General features: G+C 44.7%; 1 protein-coding gene across 2 annotated transcripts in view; it reads left to right on the top strand.

Moving 5' to 3' along the window:
* The window catches only part of LARGE1 (LARGE xylosyl- and glucuronyltransferase 1), a 590,997-nt gene extending 581,746 nt beyond the window's left edge, over positions 1–9,251 (top strand). For both annotated transcript variants that reach the window (XM_022599798.3, XM_089921262.1), the window contains 3 exons: positions 2,189–2,335; positions 6,140–6,335; positions 8,953–9,251. In XM_022599798.3, coding sequence (XP_022455506.1) covers positions 2,189–2,335; positions 6,140–6,335; positions 8,953–9,150 — 541 coding nt within the window. In that variant the 3' untranslated portion in view covers positions 9,151–9,251. The remainder of the gene's footprint in view (positions 1–2,188; positions 2,336–6,139; positions 6,336–8,952) is intronic.
* Positions 9,252–27,589: the final 18,338 nt, after the last annotated feature.

Genomic DNA, 27,589 nt, shown 5'->3' with positions numbered 1-27,589 from the left:
AGATCTCTACATCTATTGTGTATGTGTGTACACCTCACCATTCCCTTCATAGTTCAGCCCTCCTAGCCTCCCACTCCATTTCCATAGCAGTTATATCTTCAAATAATTAGCTGCAAATGTAATCTAGAGCCCCAATTTAGAGACACTTGCCCTTGGGCCTTAAGCATCCTGAGACATTTCAGATGAAAACGTAAGCACCAGGTGGGAAGACACTTTGGATGTTTTGTTCTGTATTTCCAAGTGCCAAGCACAGTGCCTGGCACGGAGTAGGTGCTCGGTGATTGTTGAACGAATGGCAACCACCCATCAGTGCTGGGACATCCTCCTCCCTCCAGGGGCTTCACCATCTTGATCCAAGGGTATTCTTTAGACCCATACGTCCCGTCCCTAACACCCATATCTGTAAATAAGGTACATACCTCTCCTGGGGGAAAGGTAATGAGCTCCAGCTCTGCCCATGTCCAATGTAGGGTTGATATGAAAGAGAATGCTTGGCCATCAGTGAGGAAACTTCGGGTGTTTGTATGAAGTCATTGCTTAGAGAAGACAGAGAAATGCAGGCCAGAACGGGGTGACTCAGACCTCTGGTCCTCCAACCAGCTACATATAGCTCACCCAGATTCTATCTTGGTGTCATCGTTTATAAATCTCCCCTGAAATAGTGACGTGAGGCCCATATATTATTTGGTATATAGTTAACTTAAGCATAACTATAAAGAGTGAACTACAACTGATATTTGGAGGATTCCCACGTCAATTTCCAGTCCATCTCAACCACCACCTTTGCACTGGGAGCTGGTGAGACCCCTTAACCAAGAGTGGTGTCCGAGACCTGTCCTTATCCTGACCTGGTCCGGGTTCCCCCTCATTTGTTGCTTCCAAACCCTGCTGCCGGTCTTCCTGGATGGCCGCTCTGTTCTTGTCCCACGCTGGCCAGGGCTAACATATTACTTCCTCGTAGGGTGACTGCTCTTTGCAGACCAGCCCCAGTCCCTGCGTAGGCACAGGCTCAGAGTCCTGTTGAGTGAAAGTGACTTCAAGCAGTAAGCAGTTGTATTGCTCTGGAGGGCTGCTGCTTCCGGTATTTTTGCAAAATGCCTTCAACGCCTCGCATTACCCCAAGGAAGGCTGCTTTCTTTGTCTCAGAGATAACGGGCAGACGGCCCAGGCTGGCCTGAGACCTGAGGGTCAGTGGTCTGAGCAGGAAGCCTGCATGAAGTATCAAAGCCACGGCCAAAGAGATGCTGGAAGGTGAAGCCAGGGAATAGGACAGCACTGCAGTGTAATAGGGACCATTTGTTGCTTCCAGCCTGCCATGTGCCAGGTGTACCAAACAGTACTAGTATTTCTGTTACCTTGTCCGGTCTCCACAGCAGCTCAGGGGCAAGTTATTATTGCCCCATCTTAGGGAGGAACCTGAGGTCATGAGAAGCTAAATCACTTGTACGATATGGCAAGACTCCTAAAGCGGCAGAGCCAGGATTCAAATCCTGTCTGTGTTCATTACAAGCCTCGTGCACTGGCCTTTCTGGGCCTTTCTCTCTTTCAAAGGTTGGCCACAGAGCTGGGCCATGGCAGATAAATCCATAAGGCAGGACATGGGTCAGAGGAGCAGAAGGCCAGGCTCAAAGGCCAGGAGTGAATGAGAGGATGAGGGATAGCAGAGCTCTGGCGCATCGGCTGCTGGCTGCGTGGGGTGTGGCTGGCCATTTTGAAGGCTCAGGATCTGAAGGAGGGAAAGGATGGAAGAGTCACAGAGACGGGACCCACAAATGCCCAAGTTGGCGATCACCTCATTAGCTTTACGTCCAACTCTCCCATGGCCAGTGGTGCACTGGGAGCGTGTGGCCGACCCAGCGGACCCAGCAAGTGGGCAGATCTCCAAACCCTGTGCATCCCGGACGCTTGGCTTTTGCACTCGTCTCTGACAGGGGCACACACTATGAAAGTGAGGGAGGGTCCCCAGCCTCTCTGTTCACTCTCCAGGAGACTCCGCTCTCTGGTCCAGAGACAGCAGGGCTCCCGAGTGGCGTTGAACCAGCTACCTGGCCTCCCCGGGCCTCGGATCCCCCATCTTTAACCCGAGAGGCTGACCCCTCCCTGTGCCAACCACCTCCACTCCGTCCCATGGGGAAGGCCTCTGCCTGGCATCACAGGGACCCTGTCTCTCTTCCTGCCCACTCTCCAGGAAGTCTGTCATCCAGCTTGACCTTGCCAACACCAAGAAGGTGACGATAGTCCCTGCGTTCGAGACGCTGCGCTACCGGCTCTCCTTCCCCAAGTCGAAGGCAGAGTTGCTGTCGATGCTGGACATGGGGACCCTCTTCACGTTCAGGTGAGTGGCCCTCACTGCCGCCTCCTGGGGGAGGGGCAGCCTGAAGCCCTTCTCGCTCCTGGGAACCCAGGCTCCAGAGCTGCTGGCCCAGACAGTTGTCATGGCATTAGACCATTTTAAGGCCAAAAATAAGCACTGCTGGCCCCACACTGTGTGCTTGGAGTGTTGTCTTCTCTTCCCACGTGCCATGCGCTTTTTGTACACGTGTGATCGACCTGTGTGTCCACGTGCAACGACAGGAACGCTGGGCAGGGCAGTCAGCTTATTTCTTTTCCTACTTTACTCAGTTTAAGTTCCGCTCCCGTCTCCCGGCTCTGATTCCTCTCTTGATTTGTTTGTCCATTCAGTCATTTGGTAAGCGTGTTTCGCCATGTTAGTGCAATGGAGGCTGTCTCCCTTTTTCTTGTGGGTGGTCTGTTCTCCGAGGTCCTCGGGCCTGGGATGGGCAGCAGTAGCTTCAACCACTCAAGTCATCAAGGTGACTCCAAGGTTGGACACAACAGATGTGGCAGCTAACTTTCCTGTTGCCCGAGTGACAGTTTCGAACAAACCTTTCATTTCCCTGATTTCCTAGAACCCTATGTCCTGCAGAAACATTGCAGAAGAGCTACCCTTCCACCTGTCCAAAGGGCCCAGAGAGTCTGCAGGATAACACAGGTGCTGATGGCTTCTGTCTGCAGGGGACAGGCTACAGCATTAAGGGTAGCGCCCCTGGGCGGGGGAGTAGGAATCGTGCTCGGTCTCTTGACAGAGCAGTTGGAAGAAAGAGAGAGCTGCGCCCTCCTTCTGCTTCCGTTTTAAAGAGAGACCTCCCTTTTGAACCGTGTAAGAATGCTCAACACTTCCTTTGAGCTAAAGAACATACATTTCTAGGCAATCTGAATTTTATTGGAAAGATCATAATAACTTAGGCTTTCATACCACTATTAAGTCACTAGAAGTTTCTGGAAGGTTTTCTCAAACATTATTTTGTGAAATAATTTTATCAGGTAGGTTATTCATGCAACAATTCAGCGATGCTCCCTTTTCACCTTTTATACAGATAAAGGAACTGAGGAGTGGAGGGGTCCTGGGGGAGCCAGGACTCAAACTCCAGCCTTCTTCCTCCCTCCAGAATTCTGGAAAGTAGCCTCAAAGAGTTAATACCCCACCAACCAATCCTCCTTTCTTTTTGGAAAAAAAACAATAACTACCATTTATTGAGTGCCAGGCACTGTGATCAGCTCCTTTAATCCTCACAACAAATCCATGAGGCAGATATGTTGTCCCCATTTTACAGATAAAGAAACCGAGGCTCTGAGAGGCTACATAACTTGCCAGGCCACACAGCCAGTACGTGACAGAGCCTGGATTCAGCCCAGGTCTGAGGAACTACAGAGCCTGTGCTCTTAACTGAAGTACCACTGATCAAGTCCTGAATTTTCTTACCAGTGTTTGAAGACGCATGCAAAAATAGAGACTCTAGATGCCATAGCCTGATGGCTGACCATCCAGCAAATTTTCAAGACATCCTTCCTTCCTTCTCCATCCCCAGATTATTTAAGAACTCATTTCAAGGCCAAGTCCGTGGGCCTGAGAGCTGGGGTTTGGCCTGCTGTGTCCGTGATTGCTGCTCTGGCCAACAGCTTGCAAGCCACCATGCCAAGTGCTAAATTACAGACCTTCCCTCCGAGAAATTGCTTTTGTCACCTTCCCTCCAAATGATGAACTCTTAAGCCTCCTAACAGCTGAAACCTACTCCACACTGCACCTGGAATGAGAAATCACCCACACACCTACACATCCATCCTCCAGGGCAGCGGTTCTGAGTGTGGTCCCTGGGCCACTAGCATCAGCGTCCCCTGGGAGCTTGTTAGAAATGCCAGGTCTGAAGCCCCACCCCAGACCTACTGGATCAGAAACTCTGGGGGTGGAACCCAGATATCTGTTAGAAAATAGTCCTCCAGGGTATTCTGATACACACTCACGTTGGAGAACCTCTACTCAAAGCGGAGTGCCCCGCATCTCCTCTAAGCAACATCCCACAAGGTGTACCCAGGAAATCTCTCTCATCACTATGTCTGGAGGCTGAGGATGGTCTCAGAAAGCAAGTCCTGGAGACCATTGTCTACTGGTCTCACAGTAGGTTTCTTGGGGCATTTTCTGAAGCTTTTCTTTCTAGAATGTTCTTTTTCTTGGGCCCCATCTGCTGTTTCACTAGAGCCTTGGCCTCCTGCCATCTCTTTGGAGCTTACAGAGGCACATTCCTGCCCCACTAACTGGCTTCTGTCTCAGGTACCTCTCAGGTTTTTAGAGTGCTCATTCATTCATTAATCTGTTCAACTTAGTGCACAGCCATTGACTACTTGCTCTAGATATAGGCCAGAGAGTGTGGTGACAGTGACATATAAGAGAGGTAACCCAGCATCGTGGTTAAAGGTCCTGGCCCTTGAGCCAGGCTGCCTAGGTTTGAATCTCAACTCCGCCACTGCTATTTGTAACCTGACACTGGGCACGTAATAAGAATTTAAAACTATAGGTATAGCATGTACAATATAACCAGTATAGAGTAAGTGCTTACTAAATACTGGCTTATTATCATTATTGTTCCATGGTTGTATTCATTTTTATTGCTATATAACAAACTACCACAAGTTTCGAAGCTCAAAACAATACAAATTTATTATCTCACAGTCTCTGAGGGTCAGAGGTCCAAGCATGGAATGGCTGGATTCTCTCCTTCGGGTTTCATTTGGCTGAAATCAAAGCGTGGGCAAGGCTGCAGTTGTCCCTAGAGTGTATGGTTCTCCTCCAGGCTCAATGGTCGTTGGCAGGATTCCTTTCCTTGTCATTGTAGGACTGCCATGTGGCCCCCATAGGCATCTCACGCATGGCTTTTTGCTTCTTCCAGACTCAGATTTAAAGGTTCACATGACTAAGTGAGGCCCACCCCCCATAATCGCCCTCGTAATTAACCTAAAGCCCACTGATGAGCAACCATAATTACATGTACTAAATCCCTTTTGCCCTATAGTGTAGCATCATCACGGAGGTGATACCATAGTCACAGGTTCTGCCTCAAGAGGGAGAACATTACACAAGGGCAGGGTCACCCAGAAGAGAGTCTTCTGCCTTCCACAATGGTCCCTGGTAGGAATGACCCTATTACAGACTAACATGCAATTCCATATAAACGACAGAGAGCACTCCAGAAAGTCACGTACCCTTTCACAGTGATAGCCTCTTCATTAGTAAAGGATGTAGATGGTGGACTGTATTCGTTGCTGTAACAAGGTACTACAAACTGGGTGGCTTAAAGTGACAGAAACTTATTCTCACCATTCTGCAAGCCAGAAGTCCAAACTCAAGGTGATGGTGGTCCCTGGCTTCCTCCAAAGGCTCTAGGGAAGATTTCTTTTGTGCCTCTTTCCAGCTTCTGGTGGTTGCCAGCAATCCTTGGCGTTCCTTGGCTTGCAGGTGTATCACTTCAATTTCTGCTTTCATCTTCACATGGCATTCTTCCTGTGTATCTCCGTATCCAAAATTTCCTCTTATAAGGACACCAGCCTTTGGATTAGACCCTGCAATAATCCACTGTGACCTCTTCTTAACTTGATACATGTGCAAAGACCTTCTTTCCAAATAGGTCACGTTCTCGGGTACTAGGGGTTAGGGCTTGAACATAGCTTTTAGGGGGGTGGGGGACAAAATGCAACCCACAACAAGGACTATATCAGCACGTAGCTCTTCGTCCTCCAAACCAGCAGCATTTGGAAAGCTGAGCTTCCTTCCCTCCACTCAGTGGCTTTTCTCCACGTGTCCCAGGTACCACGTCTGGACTAAAGGCCACGCGCCCACAAACTTTGCCAAGTGGCGGACCGCCACCACACCTTACCGGGTTGAGTGGGAGGCCGATTTCGAGCCGTATGTTGTCGTGAGACGGGACTGCCCTGAGTACGACCGGAGGTTTGTGGGCTTTGGCTGGAACAAGGTGGCTCACATCATGGAACTGGATGCCCAGGTGAGAAGAGTGGGACGTCATGGACCCGGTGCTGTGGGGAAAGGGGAGGCCTGGATCTTAAAGCTGGAAGGGCCTTGGAGATGAGACGCGGGGACCAGAGAAGGAACACAGCGTGTTCAGGGATCTAGAGTGAGAACGTGACAGTACTCACCCTCAGGGCTGTTGATTCCCAAACTGTTCTCTTTCTTCTCCCTGGGGTGACAGACAGTTGGGTTCCCAGCCAGGACTCAGGCACATGTGAGTGTCCTGTGACAAACCACTTCACCCCCTCATCCTCATTCAACCCAGTGACGAAGGCAAGCAAATGATGACCATTCATCACTCAGCCTGTGAGTCATGTAACTGACACAAAGCATTCTGGCAGTTCGGTATAAATGACACAAAGCACGCAGCTGAGAAGCAGCTATGTATTCTACCCTGTAACTAAAAGAGTGAAGATGTTCAGGCTGTATTTAATCATGAAACCTTTTCATTCATTCAACTAATACTTAATTGAGCACCTACTTCAAAAGAAATCTCCGCAGAATTCGAATAGGTTAAACCGGGGGTCTGCAAAGCTTTTCTCCAAAGAACCAGATAGTAAATTTGGGAGGCTTTGTGGGGCCTGCAAGTTTCTTTTTCAACTACTCAGTTCTGCCATTGTCGTTCAGTTGTAGACAGTATCTAAAGAATGGACGTGGCTGTGTTCCAATAAAACTTTATTTATTAAAGAACATGCAGCCGGCCAGACACACCACAGCTTGGCAGCCCCTGTGTCAAACAAACAAAAGCAAAGCTATTCTGGTTCAGTTAGGAGAAGGATGCTTAGGCCCCTCAACCCCACCCTTTGGTCTCTCTGTATGCTATTCTCCAAGGCACCTCCTCTTGGAGCACAGTGTAAATATTTCTCAACAGGAGCATCCTGAATTCAGAAAAAGCAATGGATGCTCGGTGCTGGCTGCCCTGAGTCACCTGGAGAACTTTCCAACAGTTCCAGTGTGTTTGAGAACAGTCCCAGGTGATTTGAATAAACCTCTAGGGTTGCAAACCACGGATGTAGATAGAAGGTTATGGAATGGTTTCCATATTTAACAACGGAGAGCACGACCTTTAGTGTCCATTTTTTCAGTCTTGGAGGTGCTCCAATGCTGCTCACAAACAGAAATGCTGAGTCTGCCTCAGCTTCTGCTTGAAAGAAATGTTGTAATATTCGTGCATCTGGCAGTGTGGTGAGGTGAACTGGTTCAATAAAGTTAATTTTTCCAGCACTGAGACCTGGGCTTTGTTTTAGACAATTTTGACAGAACTCTTGAAAATTTGTTGCATATTTTCCTTGCTCTGCCAAACATAATTTTACTCTTTCTAGTGATTTAGGGAGATAATGAGTACATACCTGACAGGTAATCCAGCCACACCTGTAGGAGCTGTTGGGATCGGTAGGGCTGTTTGTCCCCATGTGAAAAATCCCAGACAGCTAAGCTCTGGGAGTTCTCGCATTTTCTTTTCATGGTTTTTCCCACTCCTTCCTCACCATCAACTGTCATTTCTGGCTGCTGTCAGTGTTCCTCCACGTGTAACAGCTACCTTTCCCCATCTTGAGGTTTCCCTTTGAGTTTATGCTCATCTGCTCTGGGCTGGGAAACTAGATGACCAAAGCTTATCAGACATTCTATCCAAAACCAGAGATTGTAATTCTGAGTGCAGCTGTGCTGGTTCTCCTTTGAGTTACACATCCCGAATTATGTCACCTGTGTTAGCTATTTAGAGGCATTTTATTTTTTATCTGAGTTCCTATCTATATTCTGCAATAGTGGAGGATACCATACGATGATTCATAGTAAGGCTGTGTGGGTGAGAAGTTTGGTGGGTTTTTTGTCGGGTTTTTTTTTTTTTTGGTACACGGGCCTCTCACTGTTGTGGCCTCTCCCGTTGCGGAGCACAGGCTCCGGACGCGCAGGCTCAGCGGCCATGGCGCACGGGCCCAGCCGCTCCGCGGCATGTGGGATCTTCCCGGACCGGGGCACAAACCCGCGTCCCCTGCATCGGCAGGCGGACTCTCAACCACTGCGCCACCAGGGAAGCCCTTTGTTTGTTTTTTGTTGGGGTTTTTCTGTTTTGTTTTTGAGAATTTAGTTCTTGATGAGCCTCCGTCCAGTGGAGCATCTTTTTCCTCATTCCTTTTTTGTCCCCTTTTGTACTAATCTGATGAGACTGTTAAATCCCATCAAACCCTATGAGAAGTCACATAAGCAGACATCACTTAATCGAGCAAGAGAGTCTCCTGTGGCTTGTGTCATTCTAGAGCAAACATGTGGGTGTGTACTCACACTTAATCAGGAAAGTTTTATGGGCCATAAGCTCTGCCCAGCACTCTCCATACATTACTGGTCGTCTCTCAAGGTGGGTATTATTACTTTCACTTTATAGATGGGAAAACTAAGGCTCAGAGAAGCCAGGTAATGTGTCCAAGGTCATGGAGACAGCCCTGAACTGCTCCCGTCCACATGGTGGTGCTGCCCTGCTTCCTGGTGTCATTCACCACTTATTCCTTCGCTTGGTCAGGCGGCCACCCGCTTGGGTGTTCATCATACATCACTGGGGGCTCTGCAGGTCTCACACTGCTCTTGTCTGCTTCCAGGAGTATGAATTCATCGTGCTGCCCAACGCGTACATGATCCACATGCCTCACGCCCCTAGCTTCGACATCACCAAGTTCCGGTCCAACAAGCAATACCGCATCTGTCTCAAAACCCTGAAGGAAGAGTTTCAGCAGGACATGTCCCGCCGCTACGGCTTTGCCGCCCTCAAATATCTCACGGCCGAGAACAACAGCTAGCACCAAGAAGCCCATCACAAGGGAGAGACGTTCTACAAGGGGGAGAGCCACTTGCTGTTTGGGGCCCAGCCTTCAAACTCAAATTGAGCACCACTTTTTTTGGTTTGTTTTTATTTGTCTCTTTGGCCCAACAAAGCTGCCCTCACTACGGAGATCTGGGACAAGGATCCGGCCAGTCCCTCTCTGGCCCATGACCCATCATTCCCAGAGCGTGGGAAAACAGCCCACCTATGTGGTCTCTCCAAGAATGGGACACAGAGGGTGAGAGGGAGCAAGGGGGTTATCCTTCCGCAAAGGCACACCACCAGGCAGGTCTTCAGGACATTCTCATTGCTTTTTTTTTTTTTTAAAAAGAGAAGGCAGGGTGTAGGGGTTAGCCATCCAAGGAAATAAAAGCAAAAGTGTCTCTTCATCAGAGAAGACTTTCTTCTTCACCCTGCAGTTCAACTGGGTATCCAAAAGGAGGGCACACCAGTGATCAGAACTGTTCGGGAAAACCCAGTGGGGACAGTGTACTCGGCAGGACCTAGCGGTGGGATTGCTCGGTTCTTTATCCTCAAGGTCACTCTTGTTTTGTTTTGGGGGATTTTGTTTATTTGTTTATTTTTGGTCTGGGAATCCCAACTAGAAAACCCGATCCTTTAAGGCTCTGAAGGGAAAGCAGCTGCCTTAGCTGACATCCCTCTATCAGCAGTGGCCCAGCAAGGAGGACGGGAGTCTGCGGCCAACATTTACATGGGTCGCCTTCTTCGGGATGGTCACCGAGGCCCCATGACCTTGAATTCCCTACTCTCCAGAATCCAGGGGCTACGATGGGGACCATGGAAGTACAGAGACCAGCTGTTTTACAACCAGTCACATTTTCTATTGGCAGTGACTGATTCAATGGGGACAGGGCTTTAAAGGGACGGTTTCCATGCACGCGAAAGGTACGAACCTCTCAGGCCTTTAGAAGAACTTTCGTAATTCACTCGAGCCCAGTCCTGAAGATTCACAAGCCCGTTTGGAGAACTTCAGGAAGAATGTGTTGGGCTCCACTGTGTTCACACGTCCACTCCGCTGCAGCTGGGACGAGGTCATGACCTCAGGCTCCCTCGGGGACCCATCCATGGGTAGGCCAGCACCTTTACCGTTACACAGATTGAAGGGACACTGGACCTTTTAGCCATGTTCTTGAACCTTCAATGTTAATGTTGTGTTTACACTGATGAGGGCAAGAGTCAGGCTCTGCCGGGCTGTCTGCATCAAGTTGCAGTGTGGCCAGCAAACGCTGCATCGATAGACGCAAGTACAGACTGTTTCTTCCCCACCCCCCTCCCACTCTTGTAAGGAGCTACCGGACACACTTCCGTGTAGAGAGCAAAGTCGGTAAACAGCAACTTTACACTTTCTGTTCTCCCGTTGTGTTCTCTCATTGCTTGAACTTGAACCTCTTTCTTCTCTTTGCCTGAGGTTAGATCTCACTTCATGCTCCAACCCTCAGAGCATTTTCACATTTTCCATTCAGCTTCTGTCTCAATACTGAAGGCCAGAGGTTTTAGGTAGCAGATGTGGGCCAGCAAGGGAAGCCGTGGCGACTGTCCTGTTAATCGTGAAACGCCGCAGCAGCAGCCTGATTCATGAGAGGCCCTCAATGTGTTAGGCAGTCACGTGCATTCACTCAGATTTACTGAAAAATTTAGGAAAACTATTAGGACTGATCCTCACACAGATATGCATAAGTTTGTGTGTGTGTATATGTCTCGTGTGTGTGTGTGTGTGTATATATATCTCGCATACATAAGTTACATATATAGTATTTGTTATTACAAAAGTTATACATAAATACTGTAAAAAGCCAAACATCACAAAAGTATTCAAAGTTCATGTTAAAGTTTCCTTTTTCCATTGGTGTGTGGGAGCCAGCTTAGACCAGCTCACGACAACTTACTGTGCACATCTCTTTCCTACTCCTGTGTACAGAGACATCACCTTTGTAGCGTGAAATCATCCGTGATTGGAGTATTTACACCATGGAAATCAGAAAACATCACAAATCAGGGCCCTGCCACCCTGAGAGCCGGTTGTTAAACACCTACCCGCACACCACTGCTTTTTCCTCTCCCCTGTGCATACACACACACACGCACAGGCACTCAAACTTTCATATGCTGACAGCTCTAGTTCCTCAGTGTTGAAAATCAATTTTTAATTCCCTAAAGCCTTTTATTTTTAAAATTTTTTCATGGCCCCTGAATCACGCCCAGCCACCTTGCTTCTTCACGTGCATTTCTGTGGGTATAGTTGTGACCATATAATCTATTATCATCTGAAGTGGGTCAGCTCTGAGAATGAAGGAAGGTGCTAATTACTTTGAGACAATAGATATAAATTGGAGGATGGTGTAGCTTCACGTACGCTGAATTTATTAAAGCCAGAAACTGACACTTCCACACCAACAAGAGGAAATCCTATTTCCCCAAAGACAGGCGCCTGACACTCTGAAGCTAGTCTCACTTAAGGCTAGAACTCAGATCGTGGCTGATTCCCGAGTTCAACACAGAGGCTGCCAAGCCGGTGGAGGCTGAGGTGTGCAGCACCAACAGCGTGAATTCCCAGAACTTACATTGAGGGCAGCAGCACTTGGCCAGCCCGGCTCGTGTGTGGGGAGCTGTAGCCACTTGGGCAGAGACAGTTGCTACAGATACTGATTCCTTCGTGTCAGTTCCCTAGGGTACAAGACGCTCGTGAACGGGGCACACTGATGTCTTCATGCTTAAATAAGCCAAAACCATCTTGGCTTTCAGTTGGGAGGGAGGACAGGATTCTCTCCTTTAGCCCCCATAATATTCAGTGTCCGAGAGAGCTGAGATATATTGGGTAACCACTGTGAAAGGACCCTGGGCATGCAGTAGCTCATTGAAGCCTTGCGGCAAAAACAGCAAAGTGACTATTACTGTTGATTGATGAGGAAACTGAGTGAGCTCTGGGAAATTCAGTAAGTCCCCCAAATGCACATAGTCAGTACATGGCAGAATCAGAACTTAAACCCAAGCCTACTTTTTAAAATCCAAAGCCACGTAATCTGCAACGATGCTCTCTTCCCCAGTAGAAAAGAAACATACTAAGTATTGGCGGACAAGAGGATTTGAACCTATGGAAGATGATGGGATTCCTAAGTCCTCGTTCACCATCCAACAATAACCACACAGCCCAGACAGCAACCCCTCCTCCTTAGATGCTCCAATTCTTGCCACGCTCATGGACTTTCTCAAAATTCATTTGAAATAGACCTGGGCAATCTATAACCATATTTAGACAGCTGAGATCAACTAGGAGGGCAGTAACTGATTCTCTGAATGCTTCTCCTGGGTTATTTCCTAGATTACATGGCACAGGTAGAGACACTAAGTTTTAAGCTCCCCTTTGGACCTCATCAGCATGCTGCTTCCAAGTGAGCTCTCCAAACGCACTGAGCTGATTTACAGAGGACGTATTTGCCGAGTTGACTAATAGCTTCTTTGTACCCCATCATGAAAGGACAGACCCTACTTTAATTCTGTTCCTTTCAAAGACTCTACTGTCTTTGAGTTAAGGCTTCATTTGTGGTCACCAGGCCTTTAGGGAGCTCTGTGTTAGTGGAAGAAACGTGATTAAAATCCCCTCTCAGACACGGCTCCCGCACCCTCTTGGTGAAGATAACAAGAGCTACCATTTACTGAGCCAGGACTTCTCTGGGAGTTGGCACTGATGGGTCCTCACAGCAACATTATAATATAAGGAAGGTATTTATCATTATCCCCATTATTTAGCTAATGGAACCGGTCCTGAGAGAAATTAACGTTACTTACCCGGAATCACACAGGTTGTTAATGGAGGTGCTGGGATTTGAACCAAAATCCAACTGCCATCAGAAACCCACGTCTCTCCTCCGTACGCTGCTGCCTCCTCATAGGATACAGAAATCAGTTGGGCTGCCAGGCTTATCCAGTCATATCTTCGTGTAGTTCATGATGATATGCTTTTTTTTTTCCCCTTGCTTTTTTAATCCTAAGGGTTTATTTTCCAATTTAATGCCATTAAAGTTTAGGAATATAGGGTTTCTGATTGTAAATATTTGATGGATTTGGTCATTGGTTTATTCCAACACATTCGATAGTCTTCAGAGACAATATCTTCTGGAATGAAAGAATGTCAGTCAGTGCTGGGGAAGTGTTTCCCACTTGGTTCCCACTGGTCAATGAGGCCGGAACGCTGTCACAAAATGATTGACAGGGCCTGCTCAGAGCAGAGTCTTCAACAGATTCCTGGGTAAGTTATGCTGCTGTGGTTTTGAAGGAAGAAAGTCGGGGCTGCAGTGGCATCAGAATAATTTCATCATGCTCTTTATCACTTCTTCTGTATTCCACACAACTGAGCATCTACTCTGTGATGGGCACGTGAATACAACAGTGAACCAGGCAGTCTATTTTCATGTCGTGTAGAATTATCTAGTTAGCTGAAAAGTAAAAAGACAAATACCAAGATAAGTTCCGCCATATTACATTCATGTAAACCGTTTATTTTTAAACTTATAGTGCAGAAAAGTGGCAAGAATAATACAAATAACTTTTGTATGCCCTTCATTTAGGTTCACAAATTGTTAACATTTGGCCGCATATGCTTCATATCTCTCTGTCTATAATATTTTTCTAAAACATTTGAGAGTGAATTGTATATGTCATGCCTCTTTAAATCTGAATATTCTAGGATGTATTTTTTTTTAAAGAAACAAGGACATTCCCTTCGATAACCACAGTGCAGTGATCAAATTCAAGAAACTGAACATTGTTACAGTACTATCGTCTACCATACAGTCTACATTTAAAGTTTGCCCGTTGTTCTAGTAGTGTCTTAACATCAGTAACCCCTATCACTCCTATCCCTCACCCCCACTCCTGATTCCAAGATCCAGTCCAAGACATATTACATCTTAGTTGCCCGTAGTCTCTAATTAGGAACAATTCCTTTGTCCTTTTTTGCACCTCATGACAGGGACATTTTTGAAGGGTACAGACAGTTGTCTTGCTGCCTTAGTCTTTTGAATGAGACATAGGTCCACATATACAGGGCAATTCAGAAAATAGATATATATGCATATGTGACTCTGAGTGCATTAATATTCAATAGCGTATGATGTAACATAAACATTTATGGCAGATGGTGAAGAAGCCAGGACTCGGAAGGTTCACCATCAGTGTGTATGCATGTGCATTGCTGAGATGGTCCCATAGGTGGGACCCTACGGCAGTGCATACTGTCATAGGACACATCACTCACCCCACTCTGTTGCCTTATTACCTGACAATACAAGTGACCATGTTCTACCTGCTTCAAGTTTTGTAGCAGCTTTTAAGATACATCCGTTAATTGAAATACTTTGTGTGTTCAGATGGGTGCATGTTATGTGTGGATATAAATGTGAACCTTTTGAGTTTTTTCAGCTTCCCAGATCTACAAGAAAATAACAGTTCTAGACCTTCCTCCAACCTCATTATCTGTGATCCCACCTTAGCTATTTCATTAATATTTCCACTCTCCCCAAGTGAGCAACTTGATTTCCTTCCCATGAATATTATGATAAACATTTTGTATTCAGACCTTTAAAGGATTAGAAACTAGGTGAGAGACAATTCTCTCACCCCCCAACAACCAACACCCCTGAAGGAAAAGGGCCAAGAGCCCTCTTTATGTAGACCGGCTTGGCCATCTGGCCTCAAAACAAAGGGCTCCCCTCAGAAATCCCAGAAACGTCTCTGTTTTCTCGCTGGTCCACAGTCACTGCATCACACAAGGCTAGTCACTCTCAGATTCCAAAATCCCAGGAATATCTCCGTAAGTGATGCACTCTGTGTCCTATATATATTCCAAAACAAATGTGTCCTATATATATTCCAAAACAAATGTGTCCTATATATATTCCAAAACAAATGGCAATTCTGAGCTTGGGCGTTTCATCAACTCTGAGTTATTTAGAACATAAAACATAAAACCTGCAAACATAAAAACCTATGTCTAATCCAGCAGAGAAGGCTAATGGAAGACCCCAGTTTAATCACGTCCTCTGACAACAGATCTACTTTGCACATTCTAACATTGTTCAGAGCTACCTGTAGCCAACCACAGCCACCATTTATGGAGCACTTATGTGCTGATGGGCTAGCTTTTTTTGCTTCTCTTGCCTGTTGGAATTTCATGAGAGGAAGGATTATTCTTTTCATAGATGAGGAAACCAAGGCTCAGTGAGATGAAGTAATTGGGGGAACCACATCTCAAACACTATTTTTGTGACTCCAAGGACTATTCTCTCCAGTTTTGGTGGACGGAAGTGACATGGGTATGGGGTATGGAGACAAAGACAAGGGAGACACATGGGTTCCCTCCTTAAAGTCTAAATCCTTTCCTACAGCTGCTTGGTAGTCATGAACCATTCTCAATAATGCAGGTAACAGTGAGTCCAGAACTTGGAAGGAAGGGAATGGAACAAACATTTGCTGAACAATATTTTATTTAACCATCAATAGAAAGTATGACGTGAGTATTATCCCCATTTTAAAGACAAGGGAACAGAAACTCAGAGGTTAAGTAAGAGTCCTGAAAACTGAACCCAGGTCTGTGTGCCCCATAGCTCAAGACATTGTTAATTGTCTGCACTGTTTCCCAGGGATTCAGATAAACATGAGATTATAGAATCTTCGCTGTCGAAAGAAACTTAATAGTAAGAATAAGCCTAGTCTTTGGGGATATGTGTATGTGTGTGTGTGTAAGTCTGTGTGTGTGTGGTGTGTGTGTGTGTGTATTTTTTTTTCTTTTTTGGCCCACACCAATTCTTCTCAAACTTTAATGAATCACTTGTGAGGATCTCAATAAAATCTGATTCAGTACATGCAGCCTGAGATTTGGCATTTCTGCAACTCCCACGTGGTGCAAAGGCTGCTGGTCCATGGACCGTACATAATATGGTCTCTTCAACCTTTAAGAATCAGTCAGCTATTTCCAAATACTGTGAAGCCCTGATAGCATGTCCAGCAGTCATCACAAGATCCTGCAGAAACCTCACTTAAGTAACTGATTTGTTCACTTAAAGAAAAAAAAAGTTTCTAGGGTTCAGCAACTGTGCCAAGTGGTAATAATTCAAAGACATATAGGACATAGTTCTGGCCCTCATGGAACCCCAGTTTAGTGGGGAAGACAGACAGGTGTATGAATAGTAACATCGTACAGGGAGATAAAGGGGAGGGAGCCCAGGATGTGATGGAAGCTTGGCAGAAGGGTGCTCACTGCAGGCTGGGATCGTGGAAGGCTTCCAAGACAGATGACACTTGGTAAAGAGAAAGTACTGATTGACACTTGTTAAAAGCAGTACAGAAGATTTTTCTTAGGACTATTGTGGTGGGTGTCAGGACTATCACAATAGGGGGGAAGAGATTGGGTTCAACTCTGAGTACAGGGGACATCTGTAGACAACAAGCAGAACTGGGGGCAGGTCGGTGTATGGAAAATTACTAGGAGGAGACATCAAGAGTAGGGGGATTCTTAATCCACTTAACAGGATTCTTGCTCAAGACAAGTCAAGGACTTACACATCTAAAGGTAGGGGGTGAAGAATTTGCTCAGATACCAAGAGTGTTCAGATATCAAAGGTGTGGGGCGGTGGTTCTTACTAAAATGATTTGGCAGAATTCTTTGCTAAGACTGGGCTGGGCTAGCCAAAGACAGGATGGGGACCTAGGTGAAGAGAGGGCTCAGAATAACGTTTGGTCAACGAGAGAGTCTCTGTCACATCTGAAGAAGGACATCTTTGGCCTGAAGAACAAGAAGGTAAACCTGATCTAAGTGGCCCACCAAGCATGGAGAGGCCTGAAACTGCCCCATTTTTCTCGAACCTGATTTAGGCTGGATTTCCCCATGAACAGATTACACAGAATATGATTTTCAGCCTATGGATTCTCTGAGCCTTTACCTTCAGGATTAAATGTAGTTTGTAAATTTAGAACTACTCTTCTGACCTTGAACAAAACACTTCCTCTCTCTGGAGCTCAGTTTCTGTCTATAACATAAAGCAGTTGATCTGTGTTTCTGGATACAGATTGTTTAATGGTAGGAAGCACTGGAGTAGGACTTGCTCTGCATCAGTCACAGTTCTAAGTGTTCTACATTTCGTAAGTTCAATACTAAGTTTAATTAGTAACCTAAGGTAGGTACTATTACTAGACCCATCTTAGAAAGGGACCAATCAAGGCACAGAGAGGTTAAGTAATTTGCCCAAAGTCACACAGTCAGTAACAAAGCTGGAATCTGAACCCAAGCAGGTTGGTCCCAGAGTTTACATTCTTGACCACTAACCTCTGCTGCTTCCCTGACCAGGGATGAAATGGCATACAGTTATAACAGATCCCTCATTATGCATTTAATCTCTTTTTGGGGGGGTGTCCATTTTCTGTTGCTGTATAACAAATTACCACAAACTAGGTGGCTTAACACATTTATTATCTAATCATTTCCATGGGTCAGGTGTCCAGGAGTTGCTTAGCTGGGCCCTCTGATGAGAGGGTCTCACCAGGCCGCAGTCAGGTGTCAGCCACACTTTGTTTCTCATCTGGAGCTTGGAGTCCTCCTTCAAGTTCAGTGTTGGAGGAATTTAGTTCCTTGTGGTTGTAAGACTGAGATCCCTACTTTCTTGCTGACTGTTGGCCCAAGGTCATCCTCGGCTCTTAGGTGATACCCGTCATTTCATGCCACGTGGTCCTCTCCACGACATGGCAGTTTACTTCTTCAAAGCTGGCGGGGGACCCTCTCCCTCCATCCTGCTAAGACAGAGTCTTATCATTTCCTTCACACCTGGACACACTGACAGAACACTGGATATATGGTCACCTGACTAAAATTTGAGAATCAACTGCAGCGTTGGGGTTTTTTTTTTTCTTCTTTCATTTTGTTTTATATTATGTCTTGACTTTGGCTCATTTTTTTCTTTTTGATATTTTTATGAAGGAAACAACCTTTTCCACGCACTCTCTAAGAGCCACTTCTGAATCACAATTTGAATTTGGGACCTAGGAAAATGGTCCCAATGCCTTTGGTCATCAGTAGTCTGAGATCACCTAAGGAGTAGATAAAGAAGAGTCTAGGGTCTAAGACAGAACCCCAGAGCACTTCCAAAAGTCCCAATTCTCTTTGTTCTCGGAAGTTTAGACATTACAAAACCTTCATCGAGATAGAAGATAAAATCAAAAAACTGTGAGCAAATCAATGACAACATCCTGTGGAGGAACCTCTGGTTGGCATGACCAAGTGATCGTCATGGCCCTCCTCTCTCCAGGCTAGACTGGACACTCCTCAGGAGAAAGGGGCATTGCTGTGTCCCATCACTGGCACCTTGGCACAAAGGGGAGCTCAGTACACATTTGCTGCAAATTCCAGGGTGTCTCAGAGAATGTAGGGCTCTTACTTTGGGTAATGCCAGGCTTGGGCCATGCCAGGTGTGGTGCCAACATGCACTGGACACTAACATTTCATTTTGAGAACACTTACATTTCTGAAAGGAGAAATCTCTCTCATCCTATCTCAGACATTTTTACCCCCCACCCAGTTCTTTCTTCACCATCTTCTCTCCCGTTCCCTTGTGTTCCTTCTCTTCCTGGGGTGGGTGGAGACGTTCCTTTTTCCTTAATTAAATGTAATAACAGACATTCAGTGGTAACTGTGTGTGTGCTGGATTCAGCCCCATGGGCATCGAAAGAAGATGCAGAGAAGAAGCTCACTGTTTAGTACAGGAGATGAACCCACAGAAATGGTCAGAGTCAAGTATGAAAAGAAATGAATACCAGGAAGCATACTTGCTCCAAGGAAGATGTTTCCTTCCTGTATTGGCTGAAAGGGATCATTTTTATAATACAGCCTGAGGGTGGTCCTTTGGAAGTTGTTTCTCTTTAGAAAGAAACAATATTCTAGCACCTAGCATTGTGCCCCTCACATAGTAGATGCTCAATAAATATGTATTGCCTGGGGAGCAAGATACCATAGGAGTCAAGAGCTCAGACTTTAAAAAGATCTCATTTTGTATCAAGGATGGGCTACTTCCCAACTAGTCATTGCATCTCTCTGAGCCTCCATGTCGTCATTTGTAAAGTGATACCACTAAGGATCCCTACCTTTCAGGGCTAAGAAGTTTATGTGAGATAGAAACTGGGACATAGCAGGTACACACACACACACACACACACACACACACACACACACACAAAGTTGATCCTTTCTTTTCCTTTTATTTTCCCTGTTTCTCTGACCCTCTCACAAGGATTCTTTCTGCCCCCAGAAAGGAAAGTCTGGGCTCAGAGCCACCAGCGGGGTAGGGATGGGAGGGAGAAGAGAAGGGTTGAGCAGTGAGAGACCTGGGATGGTAGGGGCAGGATATAGGGATACCAGGAAGTAGAGGGGGAAGTACAAGATACACAGAAGAGGAAAAACAGAGGTCCAACCCCAATTGCCTCTTGTATTTTTAATTATAGTCCCTCGTAGTGTTACATCACTTTACACTTCTCATATACATCATCCATCTGCCTCTCAAAACAGTCCTGAGATATAGGCAGCATGTACATTTTTAACCCAATAAAGCTTAAAGTGGTTAACCAAAGTGCCCAGGTCATACATAAGAAGCAGAGTCAGCACTGGAACCCAGGCCTGAGTCCATGTCCTGGGCTCTTGGGATAACTCCTGGACAAGCCATTCGCAAGAGAGAAGCAGCTGGAGTGAGTGTTGGGTCCAAGCATTTCATCAAAAACGCACACTCAGAACATGTCAGAGTTGGCAGGGGGCTTATGAAGGGGAAAATAAAAGGCTCTGGTTGGCTGGAGGTTAACAAATAAAGGAAGCAAAGGTTGAAAAGCTTACAATAAGTCATCCACAGATTTTCTTCAAGATTCCTAGTTGACTGAACAACAAGAACAACAACGAAAAACGGGCAGGCAGAAAGCAGACAGCAAAGGAAGCTCTAGATGACAGGAGGAGAGAACTAACGTGCATTACGCAGCCACCATGTCCTGGGTCCTGTGCTAGATGCAGGACCTGCATTATTCATTTAATCCTCAACCAGCCTTGTGACACCGATGCTGTGATCCTCCTTTCTGTGCATGGGAAGTAAGGGTCAAGGAGGTGAAGCAAAAGCCCACAGTCTTGCAGCTGGTAAGGGGTGTGGCAGGGTGGTCAACTCAGGTCTGCCAGGCTCCAGAATCCTTGCCTTTCCACTAGCAGAAGCCCTGAGGAGACCAGAGGGATTTCACATGGGATTTCTCAGAAGGAAATGAAAGAAGAGAGTCTGAGGAAGAGGTTTTAAAATGGAGGTTTTATTATTCAGGTATGATGAGGCCAACAGATCAGGAGATGACTGTCATTGAAAAGAGAGTTTGTTACTCACAGTTCCCAAGAGGAGGGGGCCAGCACACCATGCGGGGCCACATGGGAAGCACCAGGATTGGTCAGGAGGCAGAAGGAGGAGGACAAAAAAGTGGGCAAGAGCCCTTACTGTGATCCCCAGGGGAGGCAACAGGTGAGACAAGGTAAGCAGGCTTAGGATTGGTCAGGAGGCAGAAGGAGGAGGACAAAAAAGTGGGCAAGAGCCCTTACTGTGATCCCCAGGGGAGGCAACAGGTGAGACAAGGTAAGCAGGCTTAGGATTGGTTAGTTTGAATAATTTCAGTGGGTTCTAGGGTAAGGGCTTTCTCTTCTTGTCTGGTACCTGGCCCTGTGGTGACTGGAGCAGAGAAGGGGCTCAGAGTATAAGAGCTTGATAAAGGAGGTGGCAGGGAGAGTGAGCTTTGAACTGGTTGATTTGCATATAGAAAGCTAGCTCTCAGAGGGGCCCCAGATGTGGGAAACACATGGTTCTTACAGAAGAGCAATGTTTAACCAGGCAAGCAGCTTATATCACAGACCTTCAAAGTGGCTAATAACGGTGCTCCTGGGTCTTCTCTATGTTCTGGAACCAGAGAATGGAACACCAGGAGAGACCTCTCGATTGTACTGCCATCATTTGGAGAAGTCAGGGTGGGCATTATTTTCAGCACCCTGAGAGCAAGTAATTGCAGATCAAATGACCCAAGTAGATAAACTAATTGGAACTAAATGAGATGAGTCAGAATAAGCTCTGTTATCCCTGTATCAGGAATGTCAAGACACTGTTTTCTGTATGGACACCAAGGGGGGAAAGCAGGGGCGGGGGGGATGAATTGGGAGATTGGGCTTGACATATATACACTAATATGTATAAAATAGATAACTAATAAGAACTGCTGTATAAAAAATAAATAAATAAAATTCAAAAAAAGAAGAAAATAGCTAATAAATGCACAAAAAGGTACACAACATAATAAAAAAAAGACATTGTTTGCTAAAATGAAGAAGTACATATAAAGCGTTTGTGTGTGTTTACTGTGTACACACAAATCCGGCTTGCAGAGAAACAGAAGGCATTTGACTGCCTAGGTGGCCAGGAAAGTAGGATGTGGCAAGAGACTGAAGGAATGTTTCTCCAAGTTTATTTTTTGCCCTTTGGATGGTCCGTGGATATAAATAGAAATTGAATCTGTCTCCTCTGTTACTTATCCTTAACGTTATTTGACAATGCGATTAAAGGCAAGGAATAGAAACAGGAATCAGATAAATCTTGCAGTATTTCTTAGGATAAAGATAAAATTTCTTATCATGGCTTAGAGGGTGCTGCAGACTCCAACGTCTACCTCTATTTCTAACTTTTTCTCACACACACTCTACCCCACTGCCTAAAAAGCCCTTTGCTCCTCCAGCAGCTGCCTGTCACTCATTCTTCCATTCTCAGCTTTAGCACCATTCCATCAAGAAAGTGTTCACTGAGCTCCCTGTCAAGCCCCCAAACTATGTTCCCATAGCACCAAGTATTTCTCCCTTGCAACACCTGTCACAGCTTAAGTTCACATTTATGTAATGACTTGTTCAATAAAGCTGAAAGGCTGTAGGCTCTAGAGGTAGGTAAGAACTGAAAATGTTTTTATTCAAGATCCTAACATGTAGTACATCCTAAACAGATATTTGTTAAATAAATACATAAATGAGCTTGCATTCTCCTCCCAGACCCATCTCTGCACAGCTTCTCATTCTTGACTAAGTCATTTCCCCCTCACTGAAGCTTCCTTTCTTCATCTGAAAAATGGAAGAATTGATAGTAACAATTTCTAAAGCTGTTCCTGAAGGGCTGTTTTAAGGCTTTCTATATCCTAGAAGGAGAAGTGTTTTTTCCTAGGAAGGTCTATTTTCTCCTCATGGCAAGGAGAAAGGGGCTGCTTTAAGATTTGTGAAAGCTGTGGGGAGAGAGAATGCTTGTAATGTTAAAGGGTGGTCAGAGAAAGCCTCCCTGATAAATTCAGAGACCTGAAGTAAGGGAGTGAGTGAGACACGTGGACATGTGGGAAACAGCCGATGCAAAGGCCCTGAGACAGGAGAATCCTTGGCAGCCTAGAGGATTAGCAAGAAGGCAAGGAGGGCTGGAACAGAGTGGGCTGGGGAAAAGTAACAAGCAATGAGGACCAGGAAGTAAGGGTGGGAGAGGACAAACACACAGGGCCTGGGGGGCCATTGTGAGACTGGTGTTCACTCAGAGTGGGATGCGAAACCATTGGAGGGCTTTGGGAAGAGGAGTGACATGCATTTAAGACCTAATTGGGTTCCTGGATGGTAGTGAAAACATTAGCTGTTGTAAATTAAGCTCATATTCTCTGCAGGTATAAGTTGCCTGGAGTTCCATGTCCATAAATTCATGTCATGCCATAAAGATACTGCAATTACTGAAGAAAGCAAACACCAATATATGTCATTAAAAAAGATACCCTTGGAATTCCAACTACTTAATCCCTCACCTCCCTTTCCAATAGCATCTAAGTATATAGTCTAAACAAGCATGCACCAGCTTTGGAGTAAACCTAGGACTTGAATTTTGTCTCTGAAAGTTATCAACTATGAGACTTTGAGCAAATAATCACTTAAATTCCCAGAACCTTGTCTGCAAAATGAACACAGAAATATACCTTAATATATACTACATTGGGCTAATGGGAAAGTTAAATGAAAGTGCACATGTAAAGGGCAGACAGCAGAAGCAAGAAGAACTACAACCCTGCAGCCTGTGGAATGAAAACCACAATCACAGAAAGATAGACAAAATAAAAAGGCAGAGGACTATGTCCAAGACAAAGGAACAAGATAAAACCCCACAATAAAAAAAAAAACTAAATGAAGTGGAGATAGGCAACCTTCCAGAAAAAGAATTCAGAATAATGATGGTGAAGATGATCCGGGACCTTGGAAGAAGAATGGAGGCAAGGATCGAAAAGATGCAAGAAATGTTTAACTAAGACCTAGAAGAATTAAAGACCAAACAAACAGAGATGAACAACATAACAACTGAAATAAAAAATACACTACAAGGAATCAATAGCAGAATAAATGAGGCAGAAGAATGGGTAAGTGACCTGGAAGACAGAATGGTGGAAATCACCACTGTGGAACAGAATGAAGAAAAAAGAAATGAAGACAGCCTAAGAGACCTCTGGGACAACATTAAACTCACCAACATTCACATTAAAGGGGTCCCGGAAGGAGAAGAGAGAGAGAAAGGACCCAAGAAAATATTTGAAGAGATTATAGTCAAAAACTTCCCTAACATGGGAAAAGAAACAGCCACCAAAGTCCAGGAAGCACAGAGAGTCCCAGGCAGGATAAACCCAAGGAGAAACATGCCGAGACATCTAGTAATCAAAATAACAAAAATTAAAGACAAAGAAAAATTATTAAAAGCAACAAGGGAAAAATGACAAATAACACACAAGGGAACTCCCATAAGGTTCACAGCTGATTTCTCAGCAGAAACTCTACAAGCCAGAAGGGTGTGGCATGATATATTTAAAGTGATGAAAGTGAAAAACCAACAACCAAGATTACTTTACCCAGCAAGGATCTCATTCAGATTAGACGGAGAAATCAAAAGCTTTACAGACAAGCAAAAGCTAAGAGAATTCAGCACCACGAAACCAGCTCTACAACAAATGCTAAAGGAACTTCTCTAAGTGGGAAACACAAGAGAAGAAAAGGACCTACAAAAACAAACCCAAAACAATTAAGAAAATAGTAATAGGAACATACATATCAAAAATTACCTTAAACGTGAATGGATTTAAATGCTCCAACCAAAAGACACAGGGTCACTGAATGAATACAAAAACAAGACCCATATATATACTGTCTACAAGAGACCCACTTCAGACCTAGGGACACATACAGACTGACAGTGAAGGAATGGAAAAAGATATTCCATGCAAATGGAAACCAAAAGAAAGCTGGAGTAGCAATACTCATATCAGATAAAATAGACTTTAAAATAAAGAATGTTACAAGAGACAAGGAATGATACTACATAATAATCAAGGGATCAATCCAAGAAGAAGATATAACAATTATAAATATACATGCACCCAACATAGGAGCACTTCAATACATAAGGCAACTGCTAACAGCTATAAAAGAGGAAATTGACAGTAACACAATAATAGTGGGGTACTTTAACACCTCACTTACACCAATGGACAGATCATACAGACAGAAAATTAATAAGGAAACACAAGCTTTAAATGATACAACAGACCAGATAGATTTAATTTATATTTATAGAACATTCCATCCAAAAACCGTAGATTACACTTTCTTCTCAAGTGCACATGGAACATTCTCCAGGATAGAGCACATCTTGGGTCACAGATCAAGCCTTGGTAAATTTAAGAAAACTGAAATCATATCAAGCATCTTTTCCAACCACGACGCTATGAGATTAGAAATCAAATACAGGGGGAAAAATAAAAACATAAACACATGGAGGCTAAACAATACGTTACTAAATAACCAAGAGATCACTGACGAAATCAAAGAGGAAATCAGAAAAATACCTCAAGACAAATTACAACGAAAACACAACAATCCAAAACCTATGGGATGCAGCAAAAGCAGTTCCAAGTGGGAAGTTATAGCAATACAAGCCTAGCTCAAGAAACAACAAAAATCTCAGATAAACAATCTAACTTTACACCTAAAGGAACTAGAGAAAGAAGAACAAACAAAACCCAAAGTTAGCAGAAGGAAAGAAATCATAAAGATCAGAGCAGAAATAAATGAAATAGAAACACAGAAAACAATAACAGAGATCAATAAAACTAAAATCTGGTTCTTTGAGAAGATAAACAAAATTGATAAACCTTTAGCCAGACCCATCAAGAAAAAGTGGGGGAGGACTCAGATCAATAAAATTGGAAATGAAAAAGGAGAAGTTACAACGGACACCACAGAAATACAAAGCATCATAACAGACTACTACAAGCAACTCTATGCCAATAAAATGGATAACCTGGAAGAAACTGACAAATTCTTAGAAAAGTACAACCTTCCAAGACTGAACCAGGAATAAACAGAAAATATGAACAGACCAATCACAAGTAAAGAAATTGAAACTGTGATTAAAAATCTTCCAACAGGGCTTACCTGGTGGCGCAGTTGTTGAGAGTCCACCTGCTGATGCAGGGGACACGGGTGGGGACACGGGTTCGTGCCCCGATCTGGGAAGATCCCACATGCCGCGGAGCAGCTGGGCCTGTGAGCCATGGCCGCTGAGCCTGCGCGTCCGGAGCCTGTGCTCCGCAACGGGAGAGGCCACAACAGTGAGAGGCCCGCGTACCACAAAAAAAAAAAAAAATTCTTCCAACAAACAAAAGTCCAGGACCAGATGGCTTCACAGGTGAATTCTATCAAACATTTAGAGAAGAGCTAACACCCATCCTTCTCAAACTCTTCCAAAGAATTGCAGAGGAGGGAACACTACCAAATTCATTCTACAAGGCCACCATCACCCTGATACCAGAATCAGACAAACATACTACAAGAAAAGAAAATTAGAGACCAATATCACTGATGAATATAGATGCAAAAATCCTCAACAAAATACTAGCAAACAAAATCCAACAACACATTAAAAGGATCATACACCATGATCAAGTGGGATTTATCCCAGCGATGCAAGGATTCTTCAATACAAACAAATCAATCAATGTGATACACCATATTAACAAATTGAAGAATAAAAACCATATGATCATCTCAATAGATGCAGGAAAAGCTTTTGACAAAATTCAACACCGTTTATGATAAAAACTCTCCAGAAAGTGGGCATAGAGGGAAACTACCTCAACATAATAAAGGCCATATACAACAAACCCACAGCAAACATCATTCTCAATGGTGAAAAACTGAAACCATTTCCTCTAATGGTTCTAATCAGGAACAAGACAAGGATGTCCACTCTTGCCACTATTATTTAACATAGTTTTGGAAGTCCTAGCCACGGCAATCAGAGAAGAAAAAGAAATAAAAGGAATACAAATTAGAAAAGAAGAAGTGAAACTGTCACTGTTTGCAGATGACATGATACTATATATAGAGAATCCTAAAGATGCCACCAAAAAACTACTAGAGCTAATCAATGAATTTGGTAAAGTTGCAAGATACAAAATTAATGCACAGAAATCTCTTGCATTCCTATACACTAACAATGAAAGATCAGAAAGAGAAATTAAGGAAACAATCCCATTCCCCGTTGCAACAAAAAGAATAAAATACCTAGGAATAAACCTACCTAGGGAGGTAAAAGACCTGTACTCAGAAAACTACAAGACACTGACGAAAGAAATCAAAGATGAAACAACCAGATGGAGAGATATACCATGTTCTTGGATTAGAAGAATCAATATTGTGAAAAATGACTATACTACCCAAAGCAATCTACAGATTCAATGCAATCCCTATCCAATTACCAATGACGGGCTTCGCTGGTGGTGCAGTGGTTGAGAGTCCGCCTGCCGATGCAGGGGACATGGGTTCGTGCCCTGGTCCAGGAGGATCCCACATGCCGCAGAGCAGCTGGGCCCGTGAGCCACGGATGCTGGGCCTGCGCGTCCAGAGCCTGTGCTCCACAGTGGGAGAAGCCACAACAGTGAGAGGCCCACGTATCACAAAAAAAAAAAAAAAAATTACCAATGACATTTTTTACGGAACTAGAAAAAATCATCTTAAAATTTGTATGGAGACATAAAAGACCCCGAATAGCCAAAGCAGTCTTGAGGGAAAAAAACAGAGCTGGAGGAATCAGACTCCCTGACTTCAGACTATACTACAAAGCTACAGTAATCAAGACAATATGGTACTGGCACAGAAACAGAAATATAGATCAATGGAACAGGATAGAAAGCCCAGAGATAAACCCACACATCTATGGTCAACTAATCTATGACAAAGGAGGCAAGGAAATACAATGGAGAAAAGACAGTCTCTTCAAGAAGTGGTGCTGGGAAAA

The sequence above is a fragment of the Delphinapterus leucas genome, chromosome 11 (assembly GCF_059928025.1).
Source record: "Delphinapterus leucas isolate spDelLeu-1000000601 "Yukka" chromosome 11, BTC_Dleu_Yukka2, whole genome shotgun sequence".
NCBI lineage: Eukaryota > Metazoa > Chordata > Mammalia > Artiodactyla > Monodontidae > Delphinapterus > Delphinapterus leucas.
Note: the sequence above shows the minus strand (reverse complement) of the source record. Positions and strands in the feature narration are given on the sequence as shown.